Source organism: Nerophis lumbriciformis, linkage group LG20, assembly GCF_033978685.3.
Source record: "Nerophis lumbriciformis linkage group LG20, RoL_Nlum_v2.1, whole genome shotgun sequence".
Taxonomy (NCBI): domain Eukaryota; kingdom Metazoa; phylum Chordata; class Actinopteri; order Syngnathiformes; family Syngnathidae; genus Nerophis; species Nerophis lumbriciformis.
In genome coordinates, this window is record NC_084567.2 from 25,583,183 (window position 1) to 25,601,816 (window position 18,634).

Genomic DNA, 18,634 nt, shown 5'->3' on the forward strand with positions numbered 1-18,634 from the left:
ATGGCGTGTCAAAACTACAAAATAATCCACAATGGGACCAAAGATGCCATGATCTGTTTGGCGAGTTATGCGTCTAACATACAGGTTACACTGAGAACGGTAAATAATAATGGACTATTGTCTATAGAAGCCCTTCTGATGAGTGATAATTGATTATTTCCATGCTCATGTAAAATCATAATTATTCTCTATCAATGTTGTGGGTGTCAGCAACAAATTTATTGGATTTACATTAATACTAATAGGAAAAATGGTTTCAGTTTTTGTTGGGCCTTTTGGAACGGATTAATAATGAAAACCAAGGTACTAATCAGGCTTGAAGACAGAGCCTCAGTCAGAACACTGAAGATGGTTCATGAATGATTTTATCTGGCATGATAAGAACTACAATCATACTGCCAAAGCAACAAAAGAGCAGCTCAAAAAAGCGCATTAAAATGCTGGAGTGGTCTCTAAGTCTCTAAGATCTAATCTCAAAAAACATAGAAAATCCATGGCTGTCGCTGAAACTATGAGATACAAGGGACAACCTCAAAATGCCTCCAGAGATGTTTGCAACCCTGCTGACCAACTACAAACAACTACAAGTACACTATGACAAGTAACTACAAGTACTACAAATGCACTACAACAAGAACTCCAACTAACACAAGTACACTACTTCAAGCTTCAATTTATACACGTACAAGAAACTACAAGTACACTAGTACAAGTGCTAAAAGAAACTACAAGTAAACGACTACAACTACAAGAAACTACAAGTACACTACTACAAGAACTACAAAAAATTACAAAACTATAAGTTTACAAGCGACAACCTCAAAATGCCTCCAGAGATGTTTACAACCCAGCTGACCAGTAACAAGAAACTACAAGTACACTACTACACGTACTAAAACTACAAGAATCTACAAGTCTGCTACGACAAGTACACTATTACAGGTACTACAACTACAAGAAACTATAAGTACAAAAAAATAATAAAATGAAGCTCATTTGCTCACGTGACACAACACAATATGATAAAAAAATGACTGACCAATCACCGAGTACTGTGTTTTCTGTCGAGGTTGCTGATTGGCTCAGCCGCATCGAGCCTCCTGTTTACTTCAGCTAAGTTCAATGTTCTGCTTGCGTGTTTTTGTGGGAACATTTTAATTTATTCAAAGCCCTACCATGTCGTCACATTGTTCTGCGCCTTCTAAGAAATCTGGCTCAGAACTTAATCCCCAGAAAAATATGTTCCATCAGAGAAAAGGTGGACCTCCTCATTGCTATGCTAAAAGAAGGTAGCTCAGCTACAAGCTACTAAGGTTGTCTCGATACCAATATTTTGGTACCAGTACCAAAATGTATTTCGATACTTTTCGATACATTTCTAAATAAAGGAGAGCACAAAAAAATTGCATTATTGGCTTTATTTAAAAAAAAAATCTTAGGGTACATTAAACATCTGTTTTTTATTGCAATCAAAGAACAATTTTGTCCATAAATAAAAAAGTGAACATACGAGACAATATGCAGTAACATATTGTGTCTGTGGAAGGGGGTGTGGCCTGCGGGCCTGCCGCGGAACGGGGTGTGCAAGGACCGGCCTCGAAGACAGCGACAGGTGCGTGGATGGCCCAGGTGGGCCTTGTTATCTAATCACATGTCGCCTTTATTAACAGCAGCCGGGACGAGACACGTGGGGGGAGCTGGAGTGAGAGCAAAAAAGACACGGACACGAAAAGACAGTTTGCTGGAAAGCAAAACCCCTGCACTAATTTATGAAAATAAAACAGTGTTGTAACGCTGATCCGGGCTCTCGTGGCAGTGTTTGGTGGTCTGAGGAACCCACTGGAGGCCAACCTCCACAGTGTCATTGCACATTCTATTATTTTGTCAAAATTATAAAGGACAAGCTGTAAAAATTAATTATTAATTTACTTGTTCATTTACTATTAATATCTGGTTATTTTCTGTTTCAACATGTTGCATCTACACTTTTGTTAAAATGTAATAATCACTTCTTCTGTTGTTTAGATGTTTTACATTAGTTTTGGATGATACCACAAATTTAAGTATAGATCCGATACCAAGTAGGTCATAATTTAAGTTCTCATGTGTACAGGGACGTATTTCCTGATTTTATGACTATAATAGGAATTTAAAAAAAAAGAAAAACGATTTTCTGAAAATAAAAAATATTGATGTAATCATAGTAGTATCGACTAGATACGCTCTTGTACTTGGTATCATTACAGTGGATGCCAGGTGTAGATTCACCCGTGGCATTTGTTTACATTCAGGTGCGCTAACTTTTGTTAGCGGTGATGCCGGTGAGCTGTTGTATCCTCCTACGGTGTGTAGTGAAGCATGTTTAGCTATTCCTCGTCCTGCAGGGATGATACTTGTAAGAAACGTACTTTATTCGTCGCCATGGAGGCGAGGATTAGTGATTTAGAAGTAGCTAAAACACCGCCGACTGCGGATGGATGTTCGCTGCAATGTTCGCCTTGTCTCAAAGCACCTCTTCCTGAGGGTGTTTCAGTGTTATAGCTTCACCTTTATCGTCAGTTTTTAGGCCAAAATGCGTTCGTTCTCCCTTTTCTGTCTACACACCTTGTCTGCTTGTAAGTACTCTGTGATTGTGCGCTGCCGAACATGCTCCTCTGCTCGTAAAACCAGCAATGTCACGACATGACCGGGAACCGGTACTTTTCAAACAGAGTATAGTACCGTTTTTGATTCATTAGTACTGCAATACTATACTAGTACCGGTATACCGTACAACCCTACACGCTACTATCCACTAGCTTCCATTACAGGATCAATGAATATTTGGATATACACGAGTGACGCCAGAACATAACTCCCATGATAGACGTGGGCCCAATCACATCCTTTCCTCGAACATCTAAAGTAGGAGTGTGCAAACGTATTGCAGTGAGCGCTGCATACAGAAATATTTTATGTTTGAAGCCACGTTTATATGTACTTTTTCAAAAAGCCCTGGAGCAATAAGAAACTACCGAGACAACCCTTACCAAAGGACAGAAAGTTAAGTGGACCAGAGATGAGTGGAACATGATGCAGAGTAAACCAAAACCAAATGCTGAGGTACACCAAGATGAATAATAGACAAAGGGAAAGAAGAAAGGATGTTTTACCTGCCAAAGCGTGTCAAACATCTTTCCATCTGGAATACAGAACTTGTCAGCCACGTCCTTGTCGATGCGGTAATGCATGACTTGTCCTTGGTGTAATAAACAAAGAGCATAGGATCCATTCGCATCTCTCTGTCGGATACTACACACACAAAAAGAAGATTTGATGTTAGAAAGTAGTAGTGTCAGAGTAATTTTATGTATGTTATCACAAAAGTTTCCGTTTTCGGAAACTTCCGCCGAGCAGACAGAGGCTGTCTTTGTTGTACCAAGCCAAAGACTTGTAAAATTCCATTGTGTACGATGGGAGAAGACGGAAGGGGTTATCTATTGTGATCCAAGACCTGCCCAAGCTCGATCCAGGACCAGCCCAAGACCGAGGCATCTTTTTCTTTTGTGTTAATGTGACCGAAAACAATGGCTATTTACAAACCCCCCATTCCTTTAGAAACAGCTGTTATGTAAACAGGGAAAGTCCAAATGAAAGAGGTGGCGCAGAATTCTCTAGCCAGAGCGTGGGTGACACTGTAAGAGGTTACAGGTCGACACATTTCTCCTCAATTGAGCCAAATTGAATCCTGTCTGTTTAATTTCTTACTTCTTGTCTATGTCATCGATGTTTGAACCTGACAAGTAGTACTTGGACACAATTTGTACAATATGATGCTATAAACAATCCAATGCAGGTCAATATATGCACTACATACACATCATGTATTTGTGTTATAGCTGACATAACAAATGAGTGTGATATCTCCCGTATTTTTCGGACTATAAGGCGCACTTAAAATCCTTTCATTTTCTCAAAAATCGACAGTGCGTTGTCATTACCAACATCGAAGCTATTTTATTTGGTACATGGTGTAATGATAAGTGTAACCAGTAGATGGCAGTCACACATAAGAAATACGTGCAGACTGCAATATGACGCCAGTGAACGACACCAAAACTTGAAATGTTCCATTGAGAATATAGAACATTATACACGGTGCTCAAAAAGCTATGAAGCTGCACCGCTTGATGGATTGTCGGCGCGTTACGACTACAGTAGTCAGACGTACTTTTTAACATACAAGTATTAGTATGGTGTGTGTATAAGGACCGCAAAATGGCACTTATTAGCAGACATTTTATTGGGCGTTTTGTTTCGCAATATTATGCAAAACCAACTTTTCTTACCTTCTGGTACCTGTTGATGTGTATTTGGAATCTGCATAAATCCAGAAAATTTGCGCGCGTCCGCCTTTGTAGTCCGCCGTTGTCGATAAGCTTCTTCTTTTTCGCTATATTGTTATGGGGCATTCATCCTCCGCTGTTTCTATTTCTAATATAAAGTAGCGTAAAGTTCTAACTTATATCTGTCAGTCGACTTGCTATGGAAGTGCTAAAATCTACCGGTGTAGTGAGTTTACATTATTCACCCACGGAACTTTAGTTAGAGCAGGGGTCAGCAACCCAAAATGTTGAGCCATATTGGACCAAAAATACAAAAACAAATCTGTCTGGAGCCGCAAAAAATTAAAAGCCATATTATATACAGATAGTGTGTCATGAGATATAAATTGAATTAAGAGGACTTAAAGGAAACTAAATGACCTCAAATATACCTACAAACGAGGCACAATGATGCAATATGTACATATAGCTAGCCTAAATAGCATGTTAGCATCGATTAGCTTGCAGTCATGCAGTGACCAAATATGCCCGATTAGCACTCCACACAAGTCAATAACATCAACAAAACTCACCTTTGTGCATTCACGCACAATGTTAAAAGTATGGTGGACAAAATGAGACAGAAAAAGGAGAGGCATAAAACACGTCCTAGAAAGTCGGAGAAAGTTGTACATGTAAACAAACTACGGTGAGTTCAAGGACCGCCAAAATTAGTAGGACAAAACGGCGCTCGCCAAATACTCGAATCAGTGAATTATGTTTTCGGCTAATAAATGCTTTAAAATGTATCGGTATCGTTTTTTTAATTATCTGTATCGTTTAATTTTTTTAAATTTTTTATTAAATCAACATAAAAAACACATGATACACTTACAATTAGTGCACCAACCCAAAAAACCTCCCTCCCCCATTTACACTCATTCACACAAAAGGGTTGTTTCTTTCTGTTATTAATATTCTGGTTCCTACATTATATATCAATATATATCAATACAGTCTGCAAGGGATACAGTCCGTAAGCACACATGATTGTGCGTGCTGCTGGTCCACTAATAGTACTAACCTTTAACAGTTAATTTTACTGATTTTCATTAATTACTAGTTTCTATGTAACTGTTTTTATATTGTTTTGCTTTATTTTTTATTCAAGAAAATGATTTTAATTTATTTATCTTATTTTATTTTATACATTTTTTAAAAAAGGACCTTATCTTCACCATACCTGGTTGTCCAAATTAGGCATAATAATGTGTTAATTCCACGACTGTATATATCGGTATCGGTTGATATCGGTATCGGTAATTAAAGAGTTGGACAATATCGGAATATCGGATATCGGCAAAAAGCCATTATCGGACATCCCTAATGTTTAATATAAACAGTGTGCTTTATAACAATTATGGAGGTTTGTGTCATGTTTGTCCTCCTTCAGAAACCATATTAAAACAAAAAATATATTTTTTTCCCCTCATCTTTTTCCATTTTTCATACATTTTTGAAAAAGCTCCAGAGAGTCACTAGGGCGGCGCTAAAGAGCCGCATAGAGCCGCGGGTTGCCGACCCCCGTATTAGAGAGTTCCGGTCGGACGTTTTTTTAACGGGACACATTTTCGGCGTTGTTGTTGCACTAGTGAGCCACGGATGAGGAGATGCTGCTCCGTTATTCATTTAAGTAAAGTCTGAATGTCATTAAAACAGTTAGCTCCATCTTTTGACACTTCTTGGACTCCCGTCCTTGCACGCTACACAGCTACAACAAAGATGGCGGGGAGAAGACACAGTCGAAGGTGAGCCACGTAAAAAAGACCGCCCACAAAACGGCGCATCCTGAAGTGACTGTCAGAAAGCCACTTGAAGATGGTCTGTAAAACATAATCTATGCAACATTTTTACCAAAGAGCCACCATTACATGTTATGTAGACCACAAGGAAGTGTTTTCAATTTAGAAAAAAATCTTAATATGACCCCTTTAATGCGCCTTATAATCCGGTGCGCCCTATGGCCTGGAAAATACGGTAATTATATATCTCATTATTATGGCTTTTTTTTTTTTACAATGTGTCGAGTGACAATTAAAGACAAAATGCAGGCTGAAAATGTTCCATGGTCCTCACTTTAGACACCCCTGCTTTACAAGGAGTATTTTAGTAACATACATGTATGCAGACAAGAACATCACTAAGGGATTGAAAACTAAGTGACTATTTTATCAAAAGTAAAGAAACATTTATCATTGTTGAAAGTACAATGTTGGCTCAGTGGCCTAGTGGTTAGAGTGTCCGTCCTGAGATCGGTAGGTTGGGAGTTCAAATCCCGGCCGAGTCATACCAAAGACTATAAAAAAATGGAACCCATTACCTCCCTGCTTGGCACTCAGCATCAAGGGTTGGAATTGGGGGTTAAATCACCAAAATGATTCCCGGGCGCAGCCACCGCTGCTGCCCACTGCTCCCCTCACCTCCCAGGGGGTGATCAAGGGTGATGGGTCAAATGCAGAGAATAATTTCGCCACACCTAGTGTGTGTGTGACAATCATTGGTACTTTAACTTTAACTTTAACTTTTAATAGTTCCAGCTTGCAGTCCTAATCAACATTTCTATGGCTTTCTTCTTATCCCCTTGTAGTTGTTTACATACAATTTGGAAGGCCAAGTGTTGCCAAACAGGGGACTTGATCCACGAAAATGACTTTTTTAGCTCTGGATTTACCTTGGCACTACAGCTTGCCTTGACTCCTGCTAGCCAAAGACTAGACAGACGCATGGCACCATTACCACTTCCTGTCCCTCACCTACAAAACCCAAAACCAGTGAAGTTGGCACGTTGTGTAAATCGTAAATAAAAACAGAATACAATGATTTGCAAATCCTTTTCAACCTATATTCAATTGAATAGACTGCAAAGACAATATATTTAATGTTCAAACTGGAAAACTTTGTTATTTTTTGCAAATATTAGCTCATTTAGAATTTGATGTCTGCAACATGTTTCAAAAAGGCTGGCACAAGTGGCAAAAAAGACTGAGAGAGTTGAGGAATGCTCATCAAACACTTACTTGGAACATCCCACAGGTGAACAGGCTAATTGGGAACAGGTGGGTGTCATGATTGTGTATAAAAGCAGCTTCCATGAAATGCTCAGTCATTCACAAACAAGGATGGGGCGAGGGTCACCACTTCGTGAACAAATGCGTGAGCAAATTGTCAAACAGTTTAAGAACAACATTTCTCAACCAGCTATTGCAAATAATTTAGGGATTTCACCATCTACGGTCCGTAATATCATCAAAAGGTTCAGAGAATCTGGAGAAATCACTGCACGTAAGCGATGATATTACGGACCTTCGATCCCTCAGGCGGTGCTGCATCAAAAAGCGACATCAGTGTGTAAAGGATATCACCACATGGGCTCAGGAACACTTCAGAAAACCACTGTCAGTAACTACAGTTGGTCGCTACATCTGTAAGTGCAAGTTAAAACTCTACTATGCAAAGCGAAAGCCATTTATCAACAACACCCAGAAACGCTGTCAGCTTCGCTGGGACCTGAGCTCATCTAAGATGGACTGATGCGAAGTGGAAAAGTGGTCTGTGGTCTGACGAGTCCACATTTCAAATTGTTTTTGGAAACTGTGGACGTTGTGTCGTCCGGATTAAAGAGGAAAAGAACCATCCGGATTGTTATAGGCGCAAAGTTCAAAAGCCAGCATCTGTGATGGTATGGGGCTGTATTAGTGCCCAAGGCATGGGTAACGTACACGTCTGTGAAGGCACCATTAATGCTGAAAGGTACATGCAGGTTTTGGAGTAACATATGTTGCCATCCAAGTGACGTCTAAAGTCTGAATGTCATTACTACACCGGTACAACAAAGATGGCGGGGAGAAGACGCTGTCGAAGGTGAGCCACGTAAATAAGACCGCCCACAAAATGGCGCATCCTGAAGTGACTATCAGAAAGTAGCTTGAAGATGGTCTGTAAAACATAATCTATGCAACATCTTGACCAAAGAACCACCATTACATGTTATGTAGACCACAAGGAAGTGTTTTCAATTTAGAAAAAAATCATGGTAAGACCCCTTTATTGCGCCTTATAATCCGGTACGCTAGACCCGCTCATCGGTCGTGCGCCCTATGGTCCGGAAATTACGGTAGCTAAAATTTAGGGCACATTTTGATTAAACCTTCAAGAAATGTCGAAAATACTTGCAAGATAAGTCATTACATTTTTGGGGCTGATCCAGATCATTTCTACTAGATTAACTTACGTTTACATCACGAACTGCAACTTCAGTGTGCGTATGACTACAACCTTTGCCGCCTTCACGCATAGAGACAAAGACAGTGGTTGACTGACAAGAGGTTTCACTCCTTATATTTCATTCTATAGATTGCTCAAACAGTTATGAGTGGATTTTGATTAAACTTTGAGAACATGTCAGAGATAGCCTTCAGTGATGTCCTACTTAGTCCGACTTCACCTCTCTAGATACCGTAGTTTATGTCACGGCGAGAGATACTGTACAGAAACCCACTTGCACACTACTGCGCATTGGATCCCCTCAACAGTGTATAAAAGGGTATTTTTTTCGGCGTATTTAACATTCAATAAACCCGCTTCAGCAATTAAAATATATCTTATGTGGTACTGTCAAAATTTAAATAATTGTATAAAACAAATGAAACATGAAAAAATAAATAAATAAATATTTGAACTCACAATTTGTAGCACCCATTCGACGCCGTATAAGTCAGTGGTACTGTCGTAGTCGGTTGATTCGTGTGAAAGTGGCGGGATTTCCCCATTTAGCCGCCAATGTTGTGCCAAAATGTGATTGCCTGCCAAAAATGTATTTCCTTCGCGGTAATGCGCAGCGCTCGCTAAACCTTCATTGTTTGGCTTTGTCTGTCCACAGCGGATTACTAGGTGAAAGACAAACACTTTATCTTTGTGGTTATTGAGTTACAGTATCTGTGGCTCGTATGGTTCCGGTGCCACTTCCTGTTTTCCGCAACTTGTGATCGGATACTCACTTGGGACTCCCAAGTGAGTATCCAATCACAGCGTGAGGCCAGCAAGAAGGCCTTACTGGCAACAACTCGTGATCTGATTGGCTATCGCAATTGTCTATCACCTCTATGTGTCCGTTCACTTAAAGTGCACAGACGCCCACATTGTTGATTCTAAAGGCAGATTTCGAACAGCATGGCAACATAAGCTAGCTGAATTCTGATTGGATACAAACTCTAAACAAACAACAACAGCTTTGCAAGGAGCATAATATGACATTAAGAGAATATGAATACTTTTAGATAATTAGGGAAAGTAAATAAACAATGACCTGCGATGAGGTGGCGACTTGTCCAGGGTGTACCCCGCCTTCCGCCCGATTGTAGCTGAGATAGGCTCCAGCGCCCCCCGCGACCCCGAAGGGAATAAGCGGTAGAAAATGGATGGATGGAATAAACAATGACTTTTATCTTTAATTATAATCATACTTGCCAACCGTCCCGGATTTTCCGGGAGACTCCCGAAATTCAGCGCATCTCCCGAAAACCTCCCGGGACAAATTTTCTACCGACAATCTCCCGAAATTCAGGCGGAGCTGGAGGCCACGCCCCCTCCAGCTCCATGCGGACCTGAGTGACGTGTCGACAGCCTGTTTTCACGTCCGCTTTCCCACAATATAAACAGCGTGCCTGGCCAATCACATTATAACTGTAGAATGATCGAGGGCGAGTTCTTGGTTTCTTATGTGGGTTTATTGTTAGGCAGTTTCATTAACGTCCTCCCAGCGCGGCAACAACACACAACAGCAGCAGTCACGTTTTCGTCTACCGTAAAGCAGTTCGTCTGCCGTAAACAGCAATGTTGTGACACTCTTAAACAGGACAATACTGCCATCTACTGTACATGCATATGTGACAATAACATCTATGGCTTTTAGAGAGTGCAGTGCACAACTGCGCACACAACAAGGAGACGAAGCAGAATGCATCATCAGAGAGGGTGTTCAGCATGGTTAGAAACATAGTGACAGAGAATAGAACAAGGATGGACAATTCAACCCTTAACTCAACAATGAGTAGACGAGTGTTATGTGTGTGTATATGTGTAAATAAATGAACACTGACATTCAAGTATTTCTCTTATTTATATATATATTAGAGATGCGCGGTTTGCAGGCACAACCGCGGAGTCCGCGGATTATCCGCGGATCGGGCGGATGAAATAAAAAAAAAAAAGATTTTATCCGCGCGCGGGTCGGGCGGATTAATTAGATTTTTTTTTTTTTTTTTTTTTTTTTTTTTGCGGGTGGCAGTTAAACCAATTCGGAAATATATATACATAGTTAAATGTTGTTACCCACATACGGAAAACGAGCAGGCACCTGCTGCATATGCCACAACAGAAGAAGAAAAAAGAAAAGAGATGGACACTTTTACGGAGCGGAGAAGGGACCGAGGCCCCTTCCCCCGAGAGGGCCCCACCGGGAGCCGTAGCTGAGGCGATCCGCGAGAAGGGCCCGACGCACGTCCAGGGTCACTACCGCGCCCACCGCACTGACACCTCGTCCGCCTTCGCCGCGGCCGACGTCACGCGCAGCAGGTAAGCAGCTTACCTGCCCGCCACCCCCGTGGCCGGGGGCTCGTAACATGGGTCACTCCGCGCGCTCCGCCCGCGCAGCTTACCTGCCCGCCACCCCAGTTGCCGGGGGCGCGTAACAGGGGTCACTCCGTGCGCAGTGCGCTCACGAAAGGGGTGGGGCTCACCCTGGTTTATATAGAGAGCAGGACAGTGGCCATGGAAGTCGGAACCCGCTAAGGAGTGTGTAACAACCCACCTGCCGAATCAACTAGCCCTGAAAATGGATGGCGCTGGAGCGTGGGCCCATACCTGGCCGTCGCCGGCAGCGAGACGCGCTTGGAGGTGCGCTCAGCGCGGCTCCCATATGATTGCGCACTGGTGTGCGTCTGGGTCGTGACAGCGTGGCACGCGAAAGTCTGTGCTGCATTGGATCAGTCTCCTTTCTTTAACAGGCAAAAGCTTTATAACCTCACCATACCTGCCAACTTTTGAAATCAGAAAAACCTAGTAGCCAGGGTCCAAGGGCCGCAGGCCCCGGTAGGTCCAGGACAAAGTCCTGGTGGAGGGTTCAGGGCTTCGCCCCCCGACGCAAAATGATTATTAGCATTCAGACAGGTTAAAATGTTGCTAAAACCATCACTTTTCTATCAGTCACAGTGACTTTTCAAAACAAAAATATTACAGCAAAAATCATATGGGTTGATTGGCATGTTTATTCTGTAAGCTAACTTAAATAGTTTGAAATTATTTTGACAGTTAATGCCAGTTATCCTGTCAACCTTTCACAAGACTTCAATTTGTTAATTGAAAGTATAAACAGTATAAACACTTTTTACAGTAAACAAATGGTAAAACAGTACTAAACAATTCCATAAAAAAAAAAATTGGTGTCATTATTAACTTTCTGTCCAAGCTTGTATAATCTACTGCCTTGTTCAATTGTAAAAAATATTCTGTGCCTAAAATTCACATTTCTATCACAATTATCATACTGTAAACATGGTAAGCTAACTTCATTAAAATTAATAGTCCTGTCAATAGCATGGAATTACAATTCAAATGTAGTTTTTTTGTAAGCCTTTCAAAAGAATTCAAAATATGAAAAATTAATGAAAATTAATTTAAGCCATCAGACACTTGAAAAGTGGCACATCACATCTCTAATGTAATCATTTGAACTTTTCAACAGAAATAGCACTGCAAAAATATTAAGGACATACTTCTGTATTTTGGTAGTTATGCTGTCAACATTTAACAAGATTTCTTCAACTTGGACTTGAAAGCATAAATAGTATAAACACTTTTAACAGTATGTCGTGCTGTGAAATACAGCCGACAGGATTGCGCACCAAACACGAAGCAAGGCCAAAGCGCACGCGCGCATGGTGCAGGAGAACAAAGGACTTCTTTCATTTAAGGTTTGTGATAAACCATCAAACTCATTCGTTAAAAGGACTCTATAGTAATATAAAGCGAATTTTTCTGGACATTATCATGCAAGAAAAGTTTATTTTTGGGACCGCGATCACCACGTAATGATTTTTAAAGGTTGCATTACAAACATTTACTGTCCCATGTGATCAGCCAGTGCGATTGGAAATCCATGCTCAATTATTGCCTCCGTAAATAAAACTTCGGGCGGATGGCAGGCGGGTGCAGTTCTGATCAAACGTTACATCGGGTGGATGGCGGATGGTTGACGACTTTCTGACGCGGTTGCGGATGAAATAAATTGCCTATCCGCGCATCTCTAATATATATATATATATATATACATATATATATATATATATATATATATATATATATATATATATATATATATATATATATATACATATATAATAAAATATATATGTGAAATACTTGACTTGGTGAATTCTAGCTGTAAATATACTCCTCCCCTCTTAACCACGCCCCCAACCACGCCCCCACCCCAACCACGACCCCCCGACCACACACCCCCACATCCCCCCACACCCCCCCCACCCCACCTCCCGAAATCGGAGGTCTCAAGGTTGGCAAGTATGGATTATGTTAGGCCAGCAGAGAAAATCTTGGTGGACCTGACGGCACACCACAGAAGGAACCAGTGATTACATTTTGGGGCTGGATTTAGGACTTTTTTACTATTGGGAGGTGGGTTCTGACGGAGGTCTTTGGTGCTTTAAGTTATGTTTGTTGTGTTTTAAATACCTGCATTTGAAACGTGTTGGTTGATTCAACAATGTATTCCTCTAACTCATCAACATGTGTTGTGGATGTTGTAGGACTGTGTTGAATGACACGTTTCTTCAACATTGCAGGACAATTGGTACAAGTATATGTGGATTGGCAGCCTGGGGTGAAGGTCCCCCTTTTTAAAGAAAGAAGACTGGAGGTTATATTCCAACGACAGGAGGAGCACACTCCTCAGCTTCCAAGATATAAGTCTATTCCGGAGTGCTGGAAAGAAAATTACCGTATTTTCCGCACTATAAGGCGCACCTAAACACCTCCAATTTTGTCAAAAGCTGACAGTGCACCTTATAATCCGGTGCGCCTTATATATGGACCAATATTGAGCCACAACAAACCTAAACTTCAGTTTCATAAAGTTTAGGTCTTGCAACTACGGTAAACAGCCGCCAACTTCATTTTCCCCCGTAGAAGAAGAACTTCTTCTTCTACGGTAAGCAGCCGCCCCCGTAGAAGAAGAAGAAGCGCACTGTGCATGCTGGGATATAAGACGTTTCATTTCAATTTGTGTGTTTATGTAAAGACCCCAAAATGGCTCCTATTAAAGGCCTACTGAAACCCACTACTACCGATCACGCAGTCTGATAGTTTATATATCAATGATGAAATCTTAACATGGCAACACATGCCAATACGGCCGGGTTAGCTTACTAAAGTGCAATTTTAATTTCTGCGCGAAATATCCTGCTGAAAACGTCTCGGTATGATGACGCCTGCGCGTGACGTCACGGATTGTAGAGGACATTTTGGGACAGCATGGTATTGCTCTGCACTATTTCGGGTGTTACTATATTGTGATTGTTTGATTTACCGTAACACGAGTAAATCAGCTGTTTATTCATTTTGGGAGTGAACAGAGTTGTCAGAACGCTGGTTTGTAATCCATTACCGTATTTTTCGGAGTATAAGTCGCACCGGAGTATAAGCCGCACCTGCCGAAAATGCATAATAAAAAAGGAAAACAAACATATAAGTCGCACTGGAGTCTCATGCTGCTCATGTTTTTTGTTGTTGTTTTTGTTGTTGTTTTGTTGTTGTTGTTTGTTTTAAACAACAACAACCTTAGTTGTTGTTTTCATAGTTTCTTCAAACTATGAAAGAAACTGCAACTTATAGTCCGAAAAATTCGGTAATAAAGTTTGACTGACCTGACTGTTTTGATGACATTCCCTTTAGCGCAGCTCCATCTAATGGATGCATAGGTGCGCCTTATAATCCGTTGCGCCTTATATATGAACAAAGTTTTGAAATATGCCATTCATTGAAGGTGCGCCTTATAATCCGGTGCGCCTTATAGTGCGGAAAATACGGTACTGTAAGTCCAACAAGCTATAGAAGGGGCAGTACGTTTTTTGTCCTTGAACAGCTCTACCCGCCTTGGGGTGTAGAGCTACAGCAGTGAAGTCGGCCAACTGGCACAGTGGTGTAAGGACAACAAACTCTTTTTCCATGTGGGGAAGACCAAAGAGATCATTGTGGACTTTCAGAAAAGCATGCTGTGGAGAATGTGGGCAGTATCAGGTCCCTGGGGGCTGCACATTTCCTAAGACCTGTCCTGGTCTAATATCACAACATCACTGGCCATGGAGGACCAAAAAAACATATCTACTTTCGCCACAATCTGAAGAGACCAAAAGCCACACCACCCATCCTGTGTTCCTTCTATCGCTGCGCCATCAAGAGCATCATCTGTGCAATGGATTGTGAACACTGCCAGCAAAATGATGGATGTCCCTCTCTTCGCCACCATTGCTGACATTTTTAGTATTCGACGCAGTCACAATGCCGTCAGCAGTGCTGGTGACAACCCCCACTCCTCCCACTGCCACGAGGGGATCGGAGCCTCCGAGCACGCATTACAAGACTAACAAACAGCTTTCTTTATACTAAACATCAAGCTATCAGAAAGCTGAACACTGACTGCTAAATCCCCCCAATTCCATCCCTCTGGACATTAACCCACTGAGTAAATTAAGGTGCGTCTTTGCTGTTTTTTGCACAAATATGTGCTTTTTGCGCTCAGATTGTCTTTTTGCACTGTGTATTTTTTTTGTTTCTTTTTAACGTTTTAAGACTTTTCCTAAACTTATACTTATTTATGACTCCAGAATACCGCTTGAGAGAGAAACGGTAATTAGATACTTCTGTATGTCTTGCATATATGGAAAAATTGACAATACCGCTCACGACTGGATTCAACTTTATTGTCATTGCACATGCATTATACATATATACAGTACAGGCCAAAAGTTTGGACACACCTTCTCATTCAATGGGTTTTCTTTATTTTCATAACTGTTTACATTGTAGATTGTCATTGAAGACATCAAAACTATCAATGAACACATGTGGAGTTATGTACTTAACATAAAAATGTGTAATAACTGAAAACATGTTTTATATTCTAGTTTCTTCAAACTAGCCACCCTTTGCTCTGATTACTGTTTTGCACACTCTTGGCATTCTCTTGATGAGCTTCAAGAGGTAGTCACCTGAAAGGGCTTTCACTTCACAGGTGTCATAGTTTTGATGCCTTCAGAGACAATCTACAGTGTAAATAGTCATGAAAATAAAGAAAACGCATTGAAATGAGAAGGTGTGTCCAAACTTTTGGCCTGTACTTGTATATGTACGTTTGTATATGTATATGACCAATTTGACGTTGGAGTCTGCGCGTCTCCCTCGTCGAAAAAGACCTCAACGGCGCAGTGGGCGGATGAGGGTTGCATAGAAGCTCCACAACAGTCACAAAGGAGGAAGAAGGCTGCAGCAAAGATGGGCCCCCAATTGTCTTGGTCTCCATGCCATTAGACCCTGACCTTCTCTTTGCCAAGGACAGTGTGGTGGCTGTCTGTGCACCAGTCTCACCACTTTAAAAGATTTCACACACAGGCGTTCTCCTGAAGGCAATCCCACCAACAGGACGACAATCATACTCGTTTCGAGTACTGTATATGTATATATATATACATATGTACTGTTTTTACATTAGAGCTTTCATCCAATCAGAATTCAGCTGGCCGAGGCCTTCTGAATCAACAAAGCGGCGGTCCGTGCAGGGTAGGTGAACGGAGCACATACAATTGATAGATAGTTGCGACAGCCAATCAGATCACAAGATGTTGACAGTAGCCCTTCTGGCTTCACGTGGAACCGGTGAATGTGACTTTTACGCTTCCTGTGAATGGATATCCACTTGTGACCCACAAATGAGTATCCAATCACAAGTTGTGAGTTGCGAGAGCAGGAAGTACCACACCGAGCAATACCCGGCTCGCAGAGAAAACTGATATATACTCACTTTTTTAATCCACAAGGAAGGAGAGCTAAACGTTGACTAGGTTGCAGATATATTTGCGAGAAGGACATTTCAAGAGAAGCTAGATCTTGTGACACGAGCTTGTCCGACCCACAAGCTAGCTAACCTGCCCCAGCCAGGTTGATTTTTTCCCGTTTAATATGTTTTTTTTTACATTTTTACAATTTTTGACAATACCACGTGGAGATATGTTTTAATTGCTGACACAAGTTTGTTTCGCTAGAAAATAGCATGTTTTGTACACTGTTGAGGTGATGTAATGGCCAGTAGTGCACAAATGTGTTTCTGTATAGTATTGACTTAATCGTTTTAAATTATTTTTGACCTGTTGTGGTATGACGGCTGTTGTTCTGTTGTATTGTCTTGTTGCAATTATTGTTGTAAATCTGTTTGTGCCACCCTCTTTGTCAGGTCGCTCTTGAAAAAGAGTTTTAATCTCAATGAGTCTTTACCTGGTTAAATAAAGGAAATTGATAGATTTCTCCAGCCGTGGTCATGTGGCGACATAAATTATGGTATTAGTATTTATTAAAGTTGTCAAGACTAGGACTTTGGCGTGGTTTGTTTTCCCATGATGCAAATGATTTGGACCGGACATGGCGTGAAGGTAAATACATATTTAATTTTAACACTCAAAAAAAGAACAAACAAAAGGTGCTCACAATGGAGGCACAAAACTTAACGCAGGGAACAAAAACTTGGACTATGCATAACCCTAACCCTAACCCTAACCCTATGAACATGGCAAAACAAAAGACACTAACTGTGGCATAAATAAACACAACTTACTTGCGGAAGCAAAGAGCAGCATGAATATGATGGCGCCAGGCCGACCAACAGAAAATGACAGGCCTAAATAGTCATGTGGTGATTGAAAACAGGCCACCTCACAAAGCCTTTGAGGTTGATTAGACCTGCTCAATGAGAATACTACTCTGAATTGATGCATTATTAATAATTAGACTTGATTTGATGAAGCCATACAGATTATTTAAAAATATACATGGACACTGATGAAAGTTTTTTAAGATTGTTCATGTATTACAGCACCACCATTGTTTTAATAAAACAACTAACATAAGTGTGTGCCCTGTATACCGGTATATGATGTCAAGCACCGTCATGGTCACTGCAATTGTCGTCCTACCACAGTCGACCACAGATGGCGACACCATCTGCCACATAATTGTATGCCAAGGTACAAATAGGTTTTACTCCTCTTCATCCTATGCAATTTGGTTTCTGCCACCATCATTCCACAACTGTGTGTTTTAAAAAAAGATGAAATGTATGATGGACAAGAACTCTTATATGCCTGCTGTGTTCCTGTGTTCGAAACAGTCAACTATCATGTCCTCCTGACAAAATTAACATATTTAATTTTTTCTGATGACGCAATACTGCGATGAGGTGGCGACTTGTCCAGGGTGTACCCCGCCTTCCGCCCGAATGCAGCTGAGATAGGCTCCAGCACCCCCCACGACCCCGAACGGGACAAGCGGTAGACAATGGATGGATGGATGGATGGACGCTATACTGATAAATAGTGTCAAATCAAATTAAAAACTGGTGTTTTACAAGGATCAATCTTTGAGCCTTTACTCTTTTCCCTGTATATATTAATGATCAACCTGATGTATGTCCAGAGTTATTATACAAATGTACGCTGTAGATGCCGTCATTTTCATTCATGGTAACGATACTAAGGAAATGTCATCAACGTGCACTACATGATATTCATGACGAGCTAAATAACACATGCATACCATCAAATGCAAACTAAAAAAACCCCACAGTATACATCATGTTCCACAAGCGACGAGTAGATATTAAAAGATCCAAGGTCCACTTGAACTAGTTTCTCAATTTAAATATCTTGGAGTCAATGTTCCCCGCCTGTGCAATTGCGCACTGCTCAAGCGTCCTCTGCGCACGGCGAATCTATGCCACGCACAAAATCAAATAAAAAAATAAGCGCATAACAATTTTCGACACGACACGGACACGACAGAGAAAAAAGTTTTCGTCATCATTGTTCAAATATTGTAACGTCTGTCGAGACGCTTTGAGGACATGAATTCCATCGATCACTTTACTGAGCAAAACTCCTTAATGTCGGCCATAAACACATCACCAAAACATTAGTAAAAAAAAACGATAT

At 41.0% G+C, this 18,634-nt stretch overlaps 1 protein-coding gene across 3 annotated transcripts in view; it reads right to left on the reverse strand.

Moving 5' to 3' along the window:
• The window catches only part of syk (spleen tyrosine kinase), an 83,603-nt gene that overhangs the window by 26,638 nt on the left and 38,331 nt on the right, over nt 1–18,634 (reverse strand). For all 3 annotated transcript variants that reach the window (XM_061980680.2, XM_072915335.1, XM_061980681.2), the window contains exon 4: nt 3,153–3,291. In XM_061980680.2, the coding sequence (XP_061836664.1) occupies nt 3,153–3,291 (139 nt within the window). The remainder of the gene's footprint in view (nt 1–3,152; nt 3,292–18,634) is intronic.